This window comes from Cynocephalus volans, chromosome 15 (genome assembly GCF_027409185.1).
Source record: "Cynocephalus volans isolate mCynVol1 chromosome 15, mCynVol1.pri, whole genome shotgun sequence".
In the NCBI taxonomy this organism is placed as follows: Eukaryota; Metazoa; Chordata; class Mammalia; order Dermoptera; family Cynocephalidae; genus Cynocephalus; species Cynocephalus volans.
In genome coordinates, this window is record NC_084474.1 from 30,777,925 (window position 1) to 30,793,817 (window position 15,893).

Here is a 15,893-nt window from a genome sequence, read left to right on the forward strand (position 1 = left end):
GGATTTTATGAGTATGGTATTAATGTATTCTTAATTAATATTCAGGGAGTTTCTATTTCAGCAACACTTCACACATAAATCACTAATAAAGTGATACTTCTCACATGGAATTACTACTTCCTCCTCAAGTTGTGTCCCCACAAAATACATAGAATCAGATTTTCCCTACATCTGATAGAGGGTGTACAGGAATGGACACGTGGTGGTGCAGAGAGTGGAGGCAAAGACAAGCTAACTCTTTCCTAAGAATAGGGAAACTGATATTCCTATTTTGGCCAAAATCTTCGTATGAAATAAGTTATAGCAGTACACTTCCCTTTAGTCCCCCATTTTTTGATTAAGGACCTTCTAATGAAATGAAGTGACTTATAGGAGAAAGCAGAGAATTGACTAGCACAGAGTTGACTTTTAATAGGGATTTTTAAGAGTTCTTTCCTTCCCTAATTGTAGCATATTAGATTTTATTTTTGGTAGAAGAAGAAAACCACAGTACTACGGTGATGCCAATTTCAAGGTTCTTTTTAAAAAATTTTTTAAAAGTTAGTTTTAAAACAGAAGGCAGATTATTCATAAAGTCATCCTAGAGAATTTTTGGGGGGTGTTTACGACATGTACATAGACAGCCTTTTTTGCTATATATATTTTGATTGCTAGGTATAATACTCTAAACCAAGAGATTTTGTTTAATGAGTAGTAACTTTAAAAGAAGACTATTTTTAAACTTCCAAAACTGAAGTGAGAGAACTACCCATGGTTCTTTTAAAGGTTATAAAATAATGCACACATTTAAAAAATAAATTTTGCATTACATTTTTGAGCATGGAATTTAGTTATACGGTAGAGATGGGACATCCAATAAAATCCAGTCACTAACATATTTTTAGGGCTGTCAACCAAGGCACTTTATGCCCATTCAGAATATTTAAGGACCCTAATTAACTACTGTGGAACTCAGGACTCATACAGCCCATAGAAAGGTATTAGAGAAAGTTTTTTCCCCCCTCCTTTTAATCCATGAGAACCATATCCTTTATTTATACTGTAGGATGAAAAGATGTCCTTTTTAGCAAATCCTACCATCCTGCCGTTTTGCATTTGAAACACGGCCCAAGTGTTCTGAGTAAGTGAAGTGTACAGATTGCATAAGCTTTTATATAAGCAATGGCATAACCGGAGTTGCAGTGGGCTGGAGAAACTTTTAATTGGATCCCTTTAATATCCTCCAATTCTGAGCTGCTTAATTCCAAAAGGTGACATCGCCTTCTGCACTTTCCAATTAAATATTATGTTTATTATCAGAAAATGCACTTTCCTAAAGCATAAGCCACTCATTTTTCTTAGCTTATTACACAAGGACATTCATCAGGCCTTGACACCTGTTTCAATAATGTATACTTTTCCTAATTAAAAAGAAACTTCTGTCCTATTACATACACAATTTCTTTTGCGAATATTGTTAAATATTAAAATAAGTGATTTTTGTTCACAGCCAGGTTTACTGTTTAGGTCACACACCTTGATGCAAATCAGTGATTCAGTACCGCCATTCTCAGGAGTAAAGTAGCTGCTAACTTAGCTATAGGAACATACCTTTCGATAGTATTTTTTAAAACGTAGACTTCATGACCCATTTCTAAAATCGTTTCCTAGTCCTTTTTCCAAAGATCTCCAGGTAAGCAAAGACTGCTATTCTTTTGATCGAAAACCAGTACTTTAAGGAATCGAATGAAAACTAGGAAGAAAACCCCACACCCTCTGAACCCCACCTGCATCAGGTGGCCTCTCTGTTCCCTTAGTTAGAACAGTTCCAAATGCACCCCAAATAAGGTACAATGCCCCAACATCCTAGTTAAGGGGTTCTGGCTTCTATCTTTAGGCTACTAGAGGACCAGACACGAAATACGACTCCACGTGAAACCAATCCGGGGAGCGGTCAGCACCGACCGCCAGCCTTACAGCCCAGGGCGTTCGTTCTAACTCCACCGGAGAGGCGATTTCAAACCCGGCCGGGAGAGGGAGGGATCCGGAACGTAATGTGACGGGCTCAAGTGACAGCGTCCTCTCTCCAGCCCAACCCTCCCGCGCGGCGCTCCCTCCTGGTGGCAGCGCAACGCTGGTGCCGGCCAGGTAGATTCACGCCTCGCTCCCCTGGGTGTGGACACACCGCCCGCTCCAAGAACGGGGCCAGGTCAAACCCTCGCACGCCCGTGGCGTCCCCACGCACCCCGGGGAGGAAGCGCGGAGGGGGTGGGTGGGAGGCCGCCCCAGGTGTTTTGGCGGGTTTCCGGACACGTGCGCCTCGCGTCCTCCCGCAGCCTGGGCAGAGCCCACCGCACCAGCTCGAGGGGCAGCCGGGCCGCCTGCGACGCCGCTCACCTCCGTCCCCGTAGGTCTCCACGCCGTACCCGTCCTGCAGCCCGTTACTCCAGGTACCCTCGTAGCGGGCGGGGGTGCACAGGCTCTGCCGGACCCCGTAGCGCCCCTTGAAACCATGGGACCACTCCCCCCGGTACATCCACTTGCCCTTCGTCTCCACCCCCAGCCCGTGCCGCTTGCCCTGCGCCCAGTAGCCCTGGTAGGTGTTGCCGCTGGGCCAGGTGTAGCCTCCGACCACCTCGAAGCCGTGCGACCAGGAGCCCGAGTACTCGCCCTGGCCCTTGGGCCCCGTGCAGATGCCATGCCCGTGCGCCTTGCCCTCCTCCCAGCCGCCGCAGTAGGTGCCGCCATCGTCGAAGTCGAACCTTCCGCCCGTCATTCGGGGGGCAGCCCCGGCGCGCTCCCCGCGGGGGCACGGACGCGGGCAGAGCTGGGCACGGCAGGGTGTAGCTCCGGGGTGGGGGCCCGGCGGGCGACCTCACGACAGCGCCCCGGGCAGCTCGCGCCGCCGCTCGGCTCCAGTCCGACGCCGCCCCCGTCCTCCCCTCCTCTTTCACCGCCGCCACCGCCGCCTTCCTCCTCCTCCTCCTCCTCCGCCGCCGCCGCCCCGGCCAGCGCCGCGCGCGAGAGGACAGCCCAGGCTCCCGAGCGGACCTTCAGCTGCTCCCGCCCGCCCACGTGAGCCGGGCGCCGCCCCGCGCCCGCCCCTGGTCCCCTCCCCGGGCGCCGAGGCCCAGCCCCGCGGCGCGCCCGCCCGCCCCACCGGGCCCTGCCCCCCGCCCCGGGAGCCGCCGCCGCCTCCCCGGCGGGCGCGCGTGTGTTCGCGCAGGGGGCTGTGCCGGTGGGCGGGCGGGTGTACCCGGGGACGCGCGAGAGTCCCCGCCTGTAGATGAAGGCGCGGCTGCATGCGTGGGGGCAGCTCCCGGGCGCCGGAGCCTCCTGTGTTTGTGTTTGGGGTTTTTCAATGTGGTTAAGCTCGTGTAAGTGCGGCCACGTGTGTGTTGAGGGAAAACTCATTGTATGTGTGATTGTCTGCATGGGGTTATGTAGTTGCATTTTTTCGGCATTCCGACACGTGTACTGTTGCATTTGTCATGCTCAGCTGTCATCGTGAATTAATATCCCCCATATATATGCATGCATGTGATATAAATTTGCGGCAGCCTAGATATAATTGTGCGGAATGTTCTTTCATACCTACCCATTTCAAAGCACATGTGTTTGCATTTATTTGATGAAGATACTGAGGGAGAGCAATGCAGTTTGAAAAAGCACAGAATAAATTGGTTAATTTTTTATTTGTAATACGTAGAGGAAGTTTAAGTCTGTCTTTGCAGGGGTATAGGGTATTTCCTTTCACATTAGAGCCTGCTCCCCCTAATGCCTCATGTGTTCTTTAACAACCTTAGAAATTCTTCAGCCTGGAGCTGTATACCCAGCAGCAGAAGGCTCAGTCTGTGTATGTGGTATGAGTGCCTGGAACGTACACCTGGTTCCTCTTCGCTGGCATCCACGGTTTAAGAAAATAAATAGAAGTTTTCAAGGAGGAACATGGTAAGTAAAACATTGCTGTAGGCTTACAAAGAGGCTGTGACCTACAAAACCAGGGATAGGTGTTAACTGATCTGCTTTCCAGCTGCAACACTGCTTTGTTGAATTTACTTTAGACAGCTCTTCTAAACTTTTAAACCTCTATTTCACCATCTTCTGAGTGGGGATGACAAGATTTGCCTTTCTCTTTCTGTGTTAGGTAGTAACTGAGTATATTGTGGGTACATCGCCAAGCCAAAAATTAGGGATTTGGTTCAGTAGGCAAGTTGGATCAGTCAGTATTGCCTCTGGTGAGAGCACACATTGGTCTCAACCTCACTCTCAAAATATCCATGGGAGACACTTCCCCCAGGTTCATAGCCAGAGGGGGTTAGGTTGGCCTCTTAAAGAAACTGCTTCACAGGGTATTCCTGTTATTCCTTAGGCCGAGAGGTCTTTGGATGACTGGGTGAGCACTAGAGGCTGCCAAAGGTTTTCTCACTAGGTATTCGATATCAGATAAAAATATAAGGACAGGTGTCAGGAAGGCAGCAGGGAAAAGTAGACTAAACTGCACAGAAAAGGAACTGAAATTGACCTTGATTGCCTCTATCTCAGGACTGGAACTGGCCTTTCCTACAAATCTGGCTGAAAGACTGAAAGAAAAATGTCAGTTTACAGAGAACCAAATCACCAAAGAGATTTAGAAACCCTCATCCATGGCCCTGCTGGCAGAGTTGCCAGGAATAGCGCTTACCCTGGTGGCCTGAAATAATTACGCATCTCCCTCAGCATCTTGTCCTGGACTGGGGATTGATTTAGGCCACTGGGAAAAGGAGGGCCCAGGGCTTTGCAGCTGAGCCATAATTCCATTTCTTTGTTATGGGATACACCACAGTCGGGAGCTAGTGTCGATAGACACATTCCCATCTATTTTGAGGTTCTGTTGGATATGAGAAACAGTGTGGTTGCTCAAGCCAACATTTTTTTTTGGATCTCTTTTTAAACTGGCTTTCTTCACAGAGTAGCCTTTGTCCCTTTGCTTTTTTTGGAGGGGACTCGCCCATATGTGTTAGGACCCATATATATTATTTAAGGGCTAAGTTTTGGAAACATCTATTTTTCCTAATTATTTCTCATGCAAATGAGGGATTTCTGGAATATATGGCACAGAGCAAATTTCTGGCTTCTGAAACGGATATCTAGCTTAGTTTTGGTGGATGGGCAAAGGGTGGTGGTGCACACATATCTGGATAGAATATGGAAATTTTGAGAGGATAAAAGACATAGTCATTTATTTCTTAATCTTTTCTTCTGGCTATCCCTAATAGATTCCTTCCTTGGAAGGAGCCTTAATTAAAAGTGAGAATCTACCACCAGATATCTGCTATTTAATTTCAAGTAATCTTAATCCTACCTTGCTTCGTCTATTGAATCTCTTTATGGAAGAAAGTTAGTATTGAATTTTGGTATCTTTCTGAACAATTTTTGGCAAAGTAACCATACTGGCCATGTTTCCATTTACGTGCTGCCATCACAGTGACATGTTTCTCCAGTCATATAGATGTATTCGTTAAAGTAGGTGTTCAGGTTCAGTGGTGATGTTGGGGAAGACTGGGAAAGAGGAGGAGGAGGAAGAGGTGCTGAGAGTGATGGCCTCACAGACAGAAGGCAGTGGAATAGTGTTGCAGTTAAATGGTCAGGGTTAGCAATGTCCTTATTTTCCCTCTCACTCTGAACCTTTGCCCTGGATAAGGGGGAGTTGAATTTAGCTTTAGAAAGGGATTAGTAAGAAGAGAATGTGAATGTTGGTTGACAGGTGGGATGGGGGAGGTCATTAAGGCCCAGGGGCCAATAACTATGCTAGCAGTTTGCTTTCCGCCGTGCTCCAAACCCAGCTGTTATACATTTTCGTTTTTAAAAAACTTAAAACAAATGGCAAGCCAGTTTGAGTGTCAGTTTTTCAGTTAACAACCTGTTGGTAAGGATGTTTTGCTTAAAATGTAATCTTTTTTAAAAAATTAAGATATATTTAAGTATTTGTTGCTAACTTCACTTTATTTACATATTAGAATTAATTATTGAGCATTTTTAATGACAAATTTACAAATGACACAAAACTAATCTATAGGTGTTTATTGTCCAAAGGACACATTTCAGTGTGTAAAAAAAAAGCACATATAATTAAAATCACTTGATTTATAAGTCAAGTGAGTATTACTAGCTTGATTTATAAACTCAAAGCATTTATAAAAACCTTAAGAAATGTGTTCATAATAAATACAAAAATTAAGAAATATGGTTATAAGTCTCGCAAGCAGCATGAAATCAAAAGAGGAAGAGAATTTGAAAATTAGTGGTCTTCAAATCTTTTAAGGCAACTACTGTGTGCCAGATAGTGTGCTAATTTTCTCACATGTACAGACATACTATGTTTTCTTGCACTTCACTTTATTGTGCTTTGCAGTTGTGTTTTTTACAAATTGAAGGTTTGTGGCAATCCTGCCTTGAGCACGTCTATCGATGCCGTTTTTCCAGCAGCTTATGCTCACTTTGTGTCTCTGTGTCACATTTTGGTAATTCTCACAATATTTCACATTTTCGCATTATTATATCTGTTATAGTGATCTGTGATCAGTAATCTTTGATGTTACTTTTGTAATTGTTTTGGGGCACCATGATCCATGCCCATGTAAGACAGTGAACTTAATCGGTAAGTGTTGCATGTGTTGTGACTGCTTCGCCCACCAGCCATTCAATCCCCAATTTCTCATCCTCTTAGGCCTCCCTGTTCTTGGAGACACAACAATATTGAAATTAGGCCCATTTATAACCCTACAGTGGTCTCTAAATGTTCAAGTGAAAGGAAGAATTACATATCTCTCACTTTAAGTCAAAGTCTAGAAACGATTAAGCTTAATGGGAAGGTATTTTGGAAGCTGAGACAGGCTGAAAGCTAGGCTTCTTGTATCAAACAGCCAAGTTGTGAATGCAAAGGAAAATTTCTTGAAGGAAATTAAACCAAATCACTTGGTTTGGAATCTCTTCTCACTAGTCTGGTGAAGCTCATCTAGCCATTAGGGACCTCCTATTTGGCAGGTATGATGGCATCTCTTCAGTTCCTATACTGCTAGTGGCAGTTGCAAATTTGCTCTTGTGAGTCCTTATCTCCTCTCTTTCTCTTGCTCCTCCTCTCCCTCTTCCTGTCCCACCACTTCAGCTGTCTCATTCCCTATATATTTTATTATATATATTTATATTTTTTATTTTTCTTATCCTTTTCTTGTCTCCTTAATTTTAGGGTATCTATTGTGTTCCAACCATTAGCTTCATGCTACTAGAATTTTGTGAAATTGCTGGACCCTAGTTGGCTTCTCTGGTACAACTAGGCAATCTTGCCCTAGGGGCTAAGAGTCTAATTTAGAAATAGTCTAATTCTTATATAAAAACACCAGCTGAGGCTTATTTAAGTCTCAAGGGCAGTGCTTTGGTTTCTTCCCATTGACTTGTCCCTTGTGGGCCTCTGCCTGCTGTTCCTAATGGGGAAAGCTCCACATAGATCCAGGCAACATCCATGTCTGATACCGAGGCTCACAGAAGATTTTAGGAAAGTTCTAACAATGAAGAAGGTAACGAGAGATTAAAGGAAGACTTAAAAGATTAGTAAACCTGAAGATGCAGAGTGGATTGCAGGTCTGTGTTGAAGACCTACTACCTGAAGCAAGCCATAAAATTATGTATGTTTGTATGTATATATGTGTGTATGTGTACGTGAATACATATATGTATATACGATTACTGCCTTAATCATATATACAGAGAAGTGAGGCTCAGACCTTGCTCTTAAGAGTATAAAATATCTCTAAAGAAATATGAGATAAAAAAAGAAAACTAATAAAAGTACAAGGGAGCCAATTACAAGTAGCCAATGAGTGCCAAGTGTTGGAAAAGTTCAGAGGAGAGAGTGATTTTTATGGGCTGCTGTGGTAGAACTGTTTTTGTGAATCACAAGCGTATTGTTTAGCTTTATGGATATAGTGAAGGCATATCCTTCCAGACATCTATGATGGAATGATCTTCTTGAGTTAAGAGACACTCTACAGAGGGTAGGAATTAGGGGAGTCCATGTCTGTGATTGTGAGAACAGAAGAGGCCTCCTGGAACAGAGGTTCCTGGAATCTGGGGAGACAAGGTGGTGAGATCATCTCACTCACGCTACGTTTAAAACCATAATGCTTTGTTCTGAAGCTGTGGCTGAAAGGCAACTCAGTATTTGAAATAGCACAAATTGGGGATGGCAAGGAAATATAAGAGCATATTTGGGAGTGTCAGTATTATGATGCTTAAAGTTGTGAAGATTATGAGCTAACCTTTTCATCAAGCAGTTGAATAAAGGGAGACACATAAGACTGTTGAAAGCACAGCTGAGAAGTAAGTAGCTGCTAAGTGACTCATAGCTGAAGGAAAAAAAGAAATCAATTGTTAGGCAGTGAAAGAGATGTAAATTATGATTGAGGAGTGAATGGTTCCAAGAGCTCTGGAATGGGATTTGAAACAATAGCCAATAATAAAAAAGGATTTCCTCCAGCTGAACAACAGGGGGCATGTTTTATCCTTGCCGAGTGGTGCATTTCCAATCTGCGTATCACCTCAGCAGGCACGCCTCACATCCCTTGTGGGACCTTTCAGATACTGATTTCATTCCAGATAGAGCTGAAATTCCTCTCTTTCCTTAGTCACACTCTAGCGTTTTTATCATGTCTTGCATTTCCCTTATTACTTTCATGTGGCAAGCACTTTTTAAAGCTTACGGAGATGTCAGAACAGCCCATGGGGGTGGCCATGGAGGTGCACTGCTCAGATCTCCCTTCAAGAGAACCTGCCATGAGGAGGGAACTTTGCAGACAGCCTCCAGCTGCTGTGGCTTCAGATCTGCTGTGGTGTTTGCATCTGGGCCATGCTCTACCCAGGATGGCCCCTCCAAAGTAAAAGGAAAATTGCTGCATCTTGCATCCCCTAATACAAAAAAGGAAGCAGAGCATCTGGTAGGCCTCTTGGGTTCTGGAAACAATACGTACTGCACTTAGAAATTGTACCAGTCTATGTGCTGGGTGATATGGAAAGGAAGCTGCCAGCTTTGAGAGGGTTCAGAGCAGGAAAGAGTTTTGAAGGAGGTCCAGGTTGTGATGCAAGCAGCCCTGCTCCTGGGCCATATGACTGGACAGATCCTAAGGTGCTGGAAGTGTCAATAGTGAGAAAAGATTATGGCAAGCCCCAGTGGGAGAATCGCAGTACAGGTCTATGGAGATCTAGAGCAAGGCCATATCATCTGCAGTAGAGAAACATACATCTTTTGAGAAACAGTTCTTGGTAAGTTATTTGGCTTTGGTAGAAAGGAACTTGACCATGGGACCAATGACCATTTATCCAGAATTTTCCATCATGAGCTGGGTCATGCTGAACCTGCCAAGACAAAGTTGGACATGGTTTATTCACGATCAAGTTGAGTGGGACCTGAGGGCATGAGAAGCTGCTAGAACAGTTTGCCCAGACCCCTGTGTCCTCCAGCAGGGTTTCACTGTTGCCTCTTCCTCAGCTCCCACCTATGGGAAGATTGGGGTTCCATACGACCAGTGGAGGAGGAGGAAAAGCTCCCACATGGTTTATGGATGGACAGGCTCAGTGTGTGGATAAAGCTGGAAATGAATCGAGGCTGCATTTCAGCCACACTCAGGAATGGTCTTGAGAGTCTGTGGAAAGGGAAGAATCTTTCCAAGGGGCAGAGCTGTGAGCGGTGAACCCGGTCACGTAATTTGTGCCAAAGGAAAAGTGTCCCACAGTGGGAATATATGTAGATTTCTGGACAATGGCAATAGTTTGCCATCTGGTCAGAGTCCTGGAAGGAAAAGTACTAGAAGACTGGCGGTGCAGAGGTCTAGAGTAGAGATGTGGATGAATGTGTAGGAGAGGACACGAAGTGCAAGGTGTTTTGTGCTGCGTGTTATTGCCCCCCATGGAAGAGCACTGAAAACCCAAGGAGACAACAGACTAGCCAGCTGATGTTAGTCTGCCTTCCTTATCAGCCATGCCGAGTCTGGAACAAGGGGCACATCAACTTAGTAGCCTCGGTGGCAGAAATGGAGGTCATACGTGGGCCCAACAGCAGTGACTCCCACTTATCAAGGCCAATTTAGCTACTGCTGCCTCGGAATGTCCAACCTGCCATCAACAGAGACTCTTCCTTGAGAGTACCAAGCATTCACATGGTGGCAGGTTGACTATATCAGGCTCCTTTCAGCCTGGAAGAGCCAGTGGTTCATCCTTACTAGGGACAGACAACTATTCCGGGTGTAAGTTTGCTTTTCCTGCTCACAGAGCCCCAGCCTGTACCACCTTTAACCAGAGCTTATGGAGTACCTGATCCACAGGATTGGAATTTCGCACAGTAATGTCCAACCAGGGGACCCACTTCATAGTGCAGGAGGTGCCAGAGTGAGCCCTGATCGTGGGGTCCACTGGTCTTATCATGTACTGCATACTGCATTGCTGCGTACCTATTACCTATGAGGACCCAACCTTACAGAACGATGGAATGGTCTTCTAGAGGCACAGCTGAAGTTCCAGTTTGCTGGTAGTAATCTGCAAAGATGGAATGGTGGCCTTCAGGATGCTGTATATGCACTCAATCAGTCTTCTCTATGGACCTATCCCTAACAGGAAGAGCATGTAGGCCTGGGAACTAAGAAGTGGAAGCATTACTGCCTCACATACTGTCACATCCAGTGCTCAGGGGCTTTGTCCTTCCCATTCCTGCAACTCTGGGCTCAGCAGGGTCTCCAGAAGGGAAACACTCTTGCTGGAAGACAAAGCAGGACTTTTGTTGAACTGCTGCCTCATGGTCCTGTTGACCCCTGTATCCAGGGATCAGCTGGAGAAGAGGAATCACCACACTGGCAGGGATGATTGACCCTGATGAGCAGGAGGAGGCTTTTATAAAGCAGGGATAGAAAGGAAGATGTGCAGAACCCAGGTGGTCCATTTGGGTGCTTCCTGGTACTCCACTGACCACTTGTAGTTGTGTGTGTGAACATGCAGCAACCCGGTCTGAGGAGGGTATGAGTTACAAAGAGTTCAGACCCTCCAAGATGAAGGTTTGGGGTCACACCACCAGGTAAGCCACTGGAACCTGCTGAAGTGATAGCTGAGGGTGAGGGAAATTTACAAGGGAGAGAGGACAAGGGAGAAGATGACAACCATTTGCATTCCCAAGACCAACAGCAGATTGGTCAGCAACAAATCCCAGGCTGCTATTTGTCCCTTAACTTCTCTTGTCAAAGCTTCCCATCAGGAAGAGAGGCCCATGAAAGCTGCTCCCAAACATGTGTGGGAAGACCATCTTTGCAATGCAAGGGGAGATTGTGGTGGTCATGGCTGTGCTCTGCCCAGATCTTCCTTTGAGAGAACTCACTGCAGGAGGAAGGTTGGGAAATAGCCCCCAGCTGCTGCCTTTGGATGCCAACTGTGTTTACACTGAGGCCACCCTTTACCTACGGTGTGTCCAGCCAATGAGAGCACAGCTAGCCATTCCTTCTCCACACAGGCCTCCTCTGATGGGTGAAGTTTTTTGTGCTCCCCATTGACCCATCTGAAACTTTCTCAGGGCTACACTGCAGTCTGTGGCTCCTCCACACAATTCTTCCTTTCCTCTTTTCTTTTGCCAGTTTCAGACCTATATTTGTGACCCAGAGACTTTCCCCACCTACTCCTGCTTCCTGGGCCTTTACACTCCATATGTGCTCCCCTTGGTAAATCTCTCATGTGTCTAATTCTGTCCTGGCATCTGCTTCTTGGAGGCCCTGAACCGATACACCCAGTGATCTTTAAAAAAATACACTTACACACTTACATTTACAGGTGGGTCTTGGTCAGAGAGATGAAAAATCTAATAGAGCACTTAATAAAACTTAATTGAAATTCAGATTTCATGGTCCTTAAAAAAAGATTGAGGGCTTTCTGTGGACTGATATGGAAAAATCCCCAAGATCTATTAGGTGGGAAAAAAAACCAAGTACAGAACAGTGTATATAGTGTGCTATATTTTGCTGTACTTGTATGTATGTAAAACCTGTACAGATACAAAGAAAAATAAAGGAGGTGGGAGTGGAAAGCTTCATTGAAAGCAATTTGATTTGCTTTTATTTTTAACCTTGAAATTATACTACATACTAATAATTGAATTGTCAGTCCTCAGCATCTTGACATTTTATTATTTTAGTTATTTAAAAAAAAATCAATCTTATGTATGTGATTGAACAGAACTGCCAGTTGGCAGATGATGCAATAACATGTGTAAAGCAATGAGTAGACCTAATGAATTTAAAGACCCTCCAAAACTTACTGTCCCAAATGGAAGAAGACTGCCTGGAATCCAGATGGTATGAGTGATTTCTGAGTCACCAACTGATTGAATAATTCACAGACTGTCTGCTGACCGTGACAGAAGTGGACATTTAGAAACCTCCGGCTGTATACTGGTGTGTCAGTCCTGCCATATTTGCTGGCCTGAAAGTTTTGCTATTTCTGGAAAGAAGTATGCACCACCGTTTGCTTTGGTATAATAGCCTAGGCTAAATTATGCCTCATTTCCACACCTCAGATCCATATTAAATATTCCTTTCAGACTGGTACTTCATCAAAGCAAAGGTAAGAATCCCCTTTTCAAAAGGAACCTTTGAAAGATGCTGTGCAGGATCCACCCTCCTCTAGCAGAATCTCTGAGGGTGGCCCCATCACATACATCCTGAGAGCTTCCCTAGTGATCCGAGTGTATTTCTCTGCTGAAGAATCAATAATGGAGGGCAATTTCCAAAACTCCCCTGCTGACAATCACCAGGGAGGACTTGTTAAATATGTACATGCCCAGGTCTTTCCCTTGATGAATTCTGATTCCATGGGTTTATGTTGGGACTCAGAAATCTGTGCTTTCTGAGTGTTCTTCAGGGAAACTTTGCTGTAGGGTAATCCCCTAATGTTGACTTCCTTAGATTCTAATAAACTGATCAATGAATTCAAAGTTAATTGATACTAATGACCCTAATATGACTTTATCTTTTTTGCATGAATTCTCAAAGTGCTCTGATAATTATAAACAATGTCCTCCTTAATATTTTAAAAACAAAATTAGAAAGTACTATGTAAGAACATGTCTCCTAAGGATAAGTGTACAATGGATAATGAATATTTGTAAAATAAGCCATTAATGAGGTGGTCTTGAAAAGAGACCTTAATGAAACTCTGATAACTGTAAGCCAAATAAGTAGGTGGGCTTGTAAAGTCTCTATCTCTTGCTCAGTGTCTGGAGCCTGAACTCAAGGATGTGTTCTGTCTCTAGGGACCGTGGTCTTGAGAGGTCTGTCCCCTTCACCCACCTTGGAGAAGTGGTGGGGTACTGGGCCTGGGCTGAGCCTGGAAGAGCTTTATCCTTGGGTGGCCACACCTCAAAGTGCCCCCAGCCCCAGCTCTGTGGTTTCCATCCACTTTAGAATTGTAGCCTTGATCTCACTGGCAAGTTTCTCATGGCCCCAGACCAGCTGGGCATTGTGGCAGTAGGGACATTGGTCTGCCCCTGCTTCTGAGTATCAGCACCTGGGTCAGCTGGTTTTCCTGTCCATCACACCTGGGGGCTTTGAACAGTGTTGAAATAGGAGGGGCTTAGGGTTGAACACACAGGAAGAGAATGTGTCCAGGTGATTCTGGGACCACCTCGTCCAGAATTTTTCAAGGTTCTCTTTAAAATTATCAGATGAAAAAGTTAAATCTTTCTTTTCTACTATTACAAGTGGATGATTTGGTGACTGTTGAATTGTATGTATCTTAAGAGCTGTTCTGTCCAAGCAGTAACTGAATCTCACTAAAAAATTTGCAGTCTTTGAAGTCATTCTCATACTAACGATGGTGTATATTTTGTCTGGTTAGTGTCTGAGGAGGTCATCTGCAAGTGCTATTTCAGTTTGGGGTTCTTCATCTCAAAGTCCACATGTTATTTTCCTCAAAAGTTACTGTGGTTTTAGACTGTTACATGTTAATGTAATCTATTAATTAAAAGATTTAAAAATGTTGGAAAAGGTCTTTTTCCCCTCCTTACAGATGTGAATGTAATTTTCAGGTTTTCCTTGTGTTCATTTACTCAAAGTGTATGTAGCAAGTGCCTTCTAAATGGGATGTCCTACAGTAAGTATAAGGTCATTAACTCTCTGCGTTCATCGTACTTGCAGTCCACTGAGGGGATAAATACTAAATGAGCTTATCATTGCAAATTGCTTTGCTATAGAAGAAAAAGTAATGTTATGAAAAAGAATAGCAAGGGACACTTTCATTTAGATTGCAAGGTCAAGGAAGGCAACCCCATCCATCCATCCATCCATCCATCCATCCAGTAGATATTGCTCAGACGCTTCTCTAAGGAATTGACATTTAAGCTAGGCTCGGAAGGATGTGTAGGAGATAGCTAGGAAAGTAAGTAGATCAATTGGAGAAGAGGAAACAGTTCTGAGATAGAAAAGAACTTGGCACTTGCAGAGACTGTGAAAAGGACATTGTGCTTGGACGCACTGGGTAAGGAAGAGGATCTTGTTGAGAGATGATGGTGGGGAGGAAGGCAGGGACCAAGGCCTGTTTGTGATCTTATTCTAAGAGCTCAGTAAAAAAACGATGACTGTTAAGTCACTTCCCTTATAGGAGGGTGGGGCAGAGAAAGCAAAAGGGAAGAAGGGTAGTATTAGAAAGAAAACATGAAAAGGGTGTTAAATGCCAGTCCCTCCCTATCAATTCTGATACATACCCTGAAGCAAGATGCGACCTCCTCTGCTATAGAACCATGTTTTTCAAACTTGAGAAATCAACAAATAGCTTTTGAAGGAAAACAAAAATGCATCCAGACCTTTCTCCCATGGTGGTGAGATAATTTCATTATTTTTATTTAAATTTTCTATCATTGTATATGTGTACTTCAATATGTAAAACATAAAATAAGGTATACCTCTGTAACCTTATAGTTTATTTACAAAATAAAGCCAACATAAATTGAAAACAAATAGTAAAATTAACAAGCTGAATATAATGTGACAGATGATGTTTTGCATTTTAAAATGTTATGCTACTGCCCACAGAGGCACATCGTCTCCTGAGTTCAGCACACGTAGCCTGCTAGATGCTATTGAGAACTCAGCTATGGGGTCTATCAGGAAGCCTTTCTTTGTACGAGGTGCTGGCATATCATTTGGCTGTTGTTCAGTGGAGATGCATCAGTTACATATGAGGTCTGCCTGTCTTCTCATTAGTCAGAAACAATTAAAATAGAAGGACTCAGTGGCAACATCGGTCTAAATAGATACACAAAATCAGCCTCCAAAACCAAGTAGTAGTCCATGGAGTAGTCTTAGAATACATGGATGATCTCCCTTGGGTGTGTGGACTTCTGTTTGGAAAACAATCCTAAATGAAGAGTGGATAATTCCCAGAGACTTCCTAGAGGAAAGAAGGGAAACTATTTCTCACTTAGAACCATGGGACCAGGATAAATTGTTCCTACTAACATTCTAAAAAGGGATCATTAGAACCCAAGGTTTGATAGGGTCAAGAGGAATCATTAAGATCTGAGCGTAAGGAGAGACCAGCTCGGGTGAGGCCACAAGTCCCTGTGGTTCCTGCTTACGATATCCAGGACAGACAAGATTAGAAACAGGTGACTGAGAGATCTTTGCTCCCTGGCCATATGGCTGAAAAAGGCTTAGAGCACTAGCCTCCAAAGTCAGGTGCACAAACTCATTCCGTGGGGGGTGGGAAGAAAACATTAAGAGCCCTGGGAAACCTGAGCTCTGCCCTCAGGCACATAAAGAACAGCTCTTATAGAAGTGTGAGTAGGGGCTCTGCCAAACTGAGAGCTCTCAACAGTTTTATAATTAACCAAATGCTGAGAGCAGCCAATA

At 44.3% G+C, this 15,893-nt stretch overlaps 2 protein-coding genes across 7 annotated transcripts in view; one reads left to right on the forward strand and one right to left on the reverse strand.

Moving 5' to 3' along the window:
- Positions 1–2,940, reverse strand: part of JPH1 (junctophilin 1) — a 77,939-nt gene extending 74,999 nt beyond the window's left edge. For all 5 annotated transcript variants that reach the window (XM_063079571.1, XM_063079570.1, XM_063079569.1 and 2 more), the window contains exon 1: positions 2,377–2,940. In XM_063079571.1, coding sequence (XP_062935641.1) covers positions 2,377–2,755 — 379 coding nt within the window. In that variant the 5' untranslated portion in view covers positions 2,756–2,940. The remainder of the gene's footprint in view (positions 1–2,376) is intronic.
- A 229-nt stretch (positions 2,941–3,169) lies between these two features.
- Positions 3,170–15,893, forward strand: part of GDAP1 (ganglioside induced differentiation associated protein 1) — a 43,423-nt gene continuing 30,699 nt past the window's right edge. For both annotated transcript variants that reach the window (XM_063079899.1, XM_063079900.1), the window contains exons 1-2: positions 3,170–3,356; positions 3,786–3,930. The gene's annotated coding sequence lies outside the window, so the exon portion shown is untranslated. The remainder of the gene's footprint in view (positions 3,357–3,785; positions 3,931–15,893) is intronic.